Here is a 6,000-nt window from a genome sequence, read left to right on the forward strand (position 1 = left end):
GTGGATGCTTTTGCTGTGGTGTTTCTCTGTGGTGGAACACACCCTTGGTACGACATTGTTCTCAGCGATGGGGAGAGTTGTGTTTTTACAGCACTTTGTAGCACTGCCATTTGTGGACTTTCATGTCATTTCCCAAAACTTTTAAGTATTCATTGTTTACTCGCTCTTTATCAAAGAACTATCTACTAGATAATTAAATCAGTTTAGAGACTGTCTGCCCCCCCCCTTGAATGGAGACCCAGAGCTTTAATAATGTTTGCTCTGTTGTAGTTGGCATGGTTTCTGAGCACTGTTGTGACTGAGTGTCACTGGAGAGGCACCAGAGTGCTGATGTCAGAGGTTACCCACATACAGAGGGACGATCTCATTACAGATCTGACATTGATGTCCATCTGACCCCTCATTGGCCTGTTTCTATAGCGATCTATGTCTAAGCGGTGTAAGAGTGGCAGCGCCTCGGAGTTGATCTGTGCCCCTACTGTGCTCACCAGTTCAGACACCCAGGCAAGAATCACTTCATTCACTGCTGCCACATCTCCATGGTTACCGTGGGTCAGGAAGCATGGCACAAAAACACTTTTCTTCCTCCATGAAAGTGTCTCTGTGTACACAGAGGGGAAATGGGGACAAAAAGAAACCAGTTCTTGTCAGCTTTGCACCTCTCATTCCCATAAAAGTAACCCATAGAAAATCTGGCAGTAGACCTATATGGAAACATGTGCTTTCAAGTTGGGGGCAGCTTGCTGTCAATGGCTCCAGGCTATGATTGATTAAAGAAAAGCTTTTAGATAATTATGTCAGAGGGCTTTTAATTTCTAGCTGCAGTTGAGTCTGATTTGTTGACTCGGTGGTTTATGGCAGGGGTAATGTGGTGATCTGCTTCATACAGATCGATGGCTGAGGTTGAGGGAGCAGACGGGATTTTCATTTTAATTCCAATGTTGATTGATGTGTTACTGGAAAAAATCCAATGCTCTTCCCTGAGGGGAGTTCTCCATACCTTGTGACCATTTTTTCATATCATGTCATCTTAGGTGTTACAGAGTTTAGTTTTGCCTAGTTTAGCTTTTTGAAGTTCATTTCTCTCTTTAATTCTCCTATACCCATATTTTTCCTGTACCCATATTTAGTTTCTTATTTATATTAAATAAAAAAAATAGCTCTACCTTGACGAGGAACAGAATCTTCCACCCTGATTGTCGATGTGATTATGTTTGAGGCATCATGTCTTATTTACTCTCTTGCTCTCACGCAGAGCCCCAGGGATACTCAGAGATGATTGGTCATGTTGGACGACCAGATGATGGCTTGCCAGACTCCTCCCTCAGCTGCCACAGGTTGCTAAGTGCCACACGCTCCACCTCCATCGGTGGGACCCTCCAGCGGACAGATAGGTAGAGGTCCATCCAGTGAAAAGTCTTTCTGTGTCCCTTTGAAGATATTTGTACACTTTTACACATGACGGCTTAATGGCTAATTGCGAGTTGATGCAGTTTTGCTGCATATTTATCATACTTTTGTGATCCTTCACCTTTGTTTTTCCTCTCACCTCAAGACCACTGATGGGCCAGCCCTGGCCAGAGCATGCCATCCTGAGCCGCCACACCTCCCTGAGCAGCTACCCCACTGCCAGACAACCAGCCCAACATTCCATGTCACTGGACTATGGCCACCACTCTCCGCCCCAGGCCCATCCCCACCCTCACCCTGCCCCCAACGCCCACAGCTCTCCCCGAAGCAGCCAGCGAAGCCACGTGGCCCGCTACGCTCTCAGCCACAGTCCTGCTCAGAGCTTTGATGAGCAGGAGGACTCAGGCCTGGGCTATGGCACAGACTGCGCACCCTCCACCTCCTCTCTCCTGGGAAATGGAAGCATGGACAGGGATCTTCTGACCTCCATGGATGGACAGAGTCAGTCACAGCCACTCCAAGTGCAGCCCCCACTCCTGCCCCCACTCCTGCCCGAGAAGAAGAGGGCGTCAGATGGGGAGCATTCCCTGGGAACAGCCTCTCCAGCCCTCAGTGGCTTCTCAAGCCCCCACAGCGGGAGCTCCCTCAGTATTCCCTTCCCCAACGTCTTGCCTGACCTCTCAGCTCAGATGCCAGGCACAGCCTCGCCATTACCAGGTAAGCTAGCAGTCCTGAGTCAGCTATCAATCCATCCTGTGTATTCTGCAGCTAATGGCCTCATGAGTATCACATGGCTTGATTTTCCACACATGAATGAATACTGCTACAGTGGTGCTTGGTACACTGGCTAATCATTTTATGTGTTTTCCAGATGTACTGGCCAGCAAACAGGTGACTGTAAAATTTGTGCAAGACACATCAAAATTCTGGTACAAGCCAGATATCTCAAGGGATCAAGGTAGGCTTCCAATTACTGTCTTTTGTTTCAATGTAATAAAATAACTGAAACTGTTTGCCAAACTATATGGCAACCTCACACTCATTATGTCATTGTGTTTCTCTTCACTCAGCCATTTCAGTCCTGAAGGACAAGGAGCCTGGCTGCTTCATCGTGCGGGACAGCCACTCCTTCAGAGGGGCCTATGGGCTGGCCATGAAGGTGGCAACGCCGCCACCCTCGGTCCTCCAGCAGACTAAGAAAGGTACAGTAGATGTGCACGAAAAGTAGAACTTCTTCCAAGCTGAAATTTTAATTGACATGCTATACTTATTGGGTCTGCATTGCGATGCAGGAAAGAGAAAGAGAGAGAAAGAGAAAGGAGCCTGACTGTCTGCATATCTTAGAGCTAGGAATCTTCTAAATTGTTCCTGTGTGAATTATGCCTTGTTCCCAAGAGCTCTGTATGATAGTGGAAATATTAGGGATTGGACCAACTGAAGGGACATCCTGTGAATCACACATCACACAACCACACACAAAGCCCTCTACAGTTACAGTCCTCTGTACTCACCTCCATGGCTGGAACCTGAGAGTTCTGCCTCTGTTTGTGTGTGAGAGCTCCTTGCTCTGGGTCTCTCTCCTGGGCACTACCATGATATAGCCAAACAGACCCCTATTGCCAGGTAGTCTTAGATGTGCAGCTAATGTTTCACCTCTTAACAATGGATGTGCTGGGTCTATAAGCCTGCATTGATCCCTGGGCCTTCTCCAGGGAAGGTCCCTGCCCCACATAACTTCGCCTGATGTAGATGTTATATCAAAGGGAGTCAAAATCATGCTGCTACGTTAATTTATTTCCTGGTTTGTTTGTTTAGCGTATTCATTATGAAATATGGGGGAGCTCTTCTTGGAACCAAAACAAAGTGCGAGGGACTTCAAGAGGAACTGGCCAAATGCTCCCAGCCAGCATTCTCTGGCCTTGTTTCAATGTGAAAACAAAGACTGACTGATTGAAGTTCCTCACATCAATTTCTCCTCTTCAAAAAAGGGCCCAAGGACATTAAATCCTTCGCAACATACTGTATATTAGAAACAAGTTAAGATACATTTCTCACCAAAAACAACACATGGTAAGGGCTACCTCTGCCCTCGTACCCTTCCCCAGCGCCAGTCCACCGCAGCGCACAACCCTTCCAGTTTCCCCCTCACACCTGTCTTTTTGTCTGCCTTCACCCCTTTGCAGTCCAGTGGCACCTGTGGTGACATCATGACACGGTCCTTCTCCACACTCTCAGCTTAGGGCATTGTGGCTCCTTAACAGTGTGAAACCCAACCCACCTTAAGGAGAGGGCCTCTCTCTGAGCCTTTGTGTCAAGACATTCCTCACATAGACTCTGCTCCTGCCCCCTCGGAGGCGCTTCTGTTGAATCATAATCCCATTAATCTCTGGAGCGATTGAATGTGGCGATTTAATATGTTTTATGTAACTCTTGGAGGCTGGGAAATTACTTGTTAGACTGAGGCGTATACTTGGAACTGCTATTTAGGTCAGACTAAATAAGGGGTGTCAGATAGAGGACACATTTGCTCGGACAGAAAGCAGACTGGTGCTATTGTGAGGAATAAATGACCTCTCATATCTATTTTCCTTTTATGCTCTTTGTTTCTGACAGGAGGAGATCTATCCAATGAATTAGTACGCCACTTCCTTATCGAGTGTACGCAGAAAGGAGTTCGGTTGAAGGGTTGCCCCAATGAGCCCTACTTCGGTGAGTGTCCACTCTGTTGTACCGTTGGTTTACAACAGTGACACCCCCTGGTCATAAGGCTGCCCTACACCACAGAGGCTGTGCACAATACTGCCCTCTCCTGGTCACTGGTGCATTGTGCAAGTGGCTGCTGTTCAGTAACGTCATCTGCAGCATGACATGACAGATTAACTAAATGGTTTGATGTGTGTTTGGTTTACAGGAAGTCTAACTGCATTGGTCTGCCAGCATTCAATCACCCCCTTGGCCCTTCCATGCAAACTTATCATACCTGACAGAGGTGAGAGTACACATACACACACACACACACACATATACACATCCAATCCATTCACCTTGTCCGAAAGAAATGATAAAATGACACTAATTTAACTTGGGGAGACCGATCATTATTTAGGTTTTACGAGGTTGTTTAATCAGAGGCTTAAAGTCAAATCATAAAGAAACCAGAATGATAAGGAGGAAATGAATGATGGTCACAAATATTATCTATCTACATCTATCTATCTATCTATCTATGAGTCAGCTATCAGTCCATCCTGTGTATTCTGCAGCTAATGGCCTCATGCGTATCACATGGCTTGATTTACCACACATGAAGGAATATCTATCTATCTATCTATCCATCTATCCATCTATCCATCTATCCATCCATCCATCCATCCATCCATCCCCGTCTCTCTGTCTGTCTGTCTATGTAGTCATTTTTTTTCTTAATGTAGCAGTGACACTGTTCACTGAAGAATCTTGCTGATGTATTTTTTGTTTTCCATGTTCTCAGATCCCCTTGAGGATGTTGTGGAGAATACCTCGCAATCAGTCACCAACTCTGCTGCTGAGCTCCTCAAACAGGGAGCAGGTAATCAGACATCTAGGATCACTCGCTATGAATAGCCGTGATGACTAACCAATGATTGCACTGTAGGCAAACAAGGACACAAATTCCACTCCATGGGTGGAATTTGATTATACCTTTGGTGATGGTTGAAGGGCCGCAAAATCGAATAACTGATATGTACTAAAATAGAAGAGCACACACAATTCTGGGATGATCATCTTCTGAATATTTAATGTTGAATGTATATGTTGTTATATATTGTATTTGGGATGTATATATGTATAGTGATATACAGTATATAGTCTTTTGTATGTCCTGCAGTGTCCATTTGCACTTGTTCCATGTGCTGTACTATGAAACTCTGGAAGTTGTCAATTATGTCTCTGCACCAATGTCACCAAGACAAATTGCTGTACAGTTATTGCACCTAGTGATTAAAGTGAGTCCGAGTTTTAATTGGAGTTTAATTTGAAGTTTAATTTGAGTCTCTCTCTGCTCCGGCAGCCTGTAATGTGTGGTACCTGGGCTCGGCCGAGATGGAGTCTCTCACAGGCATCCAAGCGGTGCAGAAAGCCACCAGTATGACTCTGAGCTCCGAGCCCCGTCCCACCTCCACTGTGGTCCACTTCAAGGTCTCCAGCCAGGGAATCACCCTTACCGACAACCAGAGGAAGTGAGTACCACACACACATGCACCGTACACGTGTGCACACACATACAAAGACCCACTTAACACAATAACCAACCCTCCCCTTTCTCTTTTTTTAGACTCTTCTTCAGGAGGCATTATGCTGTCAACACAGTCATATACTGTGCATTGGACCCTCAAGATAGAAAGTGAGTAATGCAGATTCAACATTTTGACATGTCATTTAAGGATTTTCAGGTTGCAGGTCATGGCTATAGTTAGCCCAGTCTATTACACTCCAAGAGAGTGTGGTATGACAAAATGTTTCATAGATAACTTGATTCAAACAATGGCAGGAAACACAAGCAAGGAATATCAACAAACTTGCCCATGATTGCTCAATCCACAAGAAAAT

At 45.6% G+C, this 6,000-nt stretch overlaps 1 protein-coding gene across 1 annotated transcript in view; it reads left to right on the plus strand.

Annotated features, from left to right (window-relative positions):
* Nucleotides 1-5,798, plus strand: part of LOC139665606 (tensin-3) — a 29,597-nt gene extending 23,799 nt beyond the window's left edge. The window contains exons 17-25 of the mRNA XM_071544681.1: nucleotides 1,256-1,394; nucleotides 1,556-2,127; nucleotides 2,282-2,368; nucleotides 2,481-2,612; nucleotides 4,024-4,119; nucleotides 4,322-4,399; nucleotides 4,901-4,978; nucleotides 5,462-5,630; nucleotides 5,726-5,798. Of these exons, the coding sequence (XP_071400782.1) occupies nucleotides 1,256-1,394; nucleotides 1,556-2,127; nucleotides 2,282-2,368; nucleotides 2,481-2,612; nucleotides 4,024-4,119; nucleotides 4,322-4,399; nucleotides 4,901-4,978; nucleotides 5,462-5,630; nucleotides 5,726-5,798 (1,424 nt within the window). The remainder of the gene's footprint in view (nucleotides 1-1,255; nucleotides 1,395-1,555; nucleotides 2,128-2,281; nucleotides 2,369-2,480; nucleotides 2,613-4,023; nucleotides 4,120-4,321; nucleotides 4,400-4,900; nucleotides 4,979-5,461; nucleotides 5,631-5,725) is intronic.
* The last annotated feature ends 202 nt before the right edge of the window (nucleotides 5,799-6,000 follow it).

The sequence above is a fragment of the Centroberyx affinis genome, unplaced genomic scaffold (assembly GCF_046629955.1).
Source record: "Centroberyx affinis isolate AG114_WGS23_722 - 3 ecotype Tasmania unplaced genomic scaffold, CSIRO-AGI_Caff_v1 ptg004630l_1, whole genome shotgun sequence".
In the NCBI taxonomy this organism is placed as follows: domain Eukaryota; kingdom Metazoa; phylum Chordata; class Actinopteri; order Beryciformes; family Berycidae; genus Centroberyx; species Centroberyx affinis.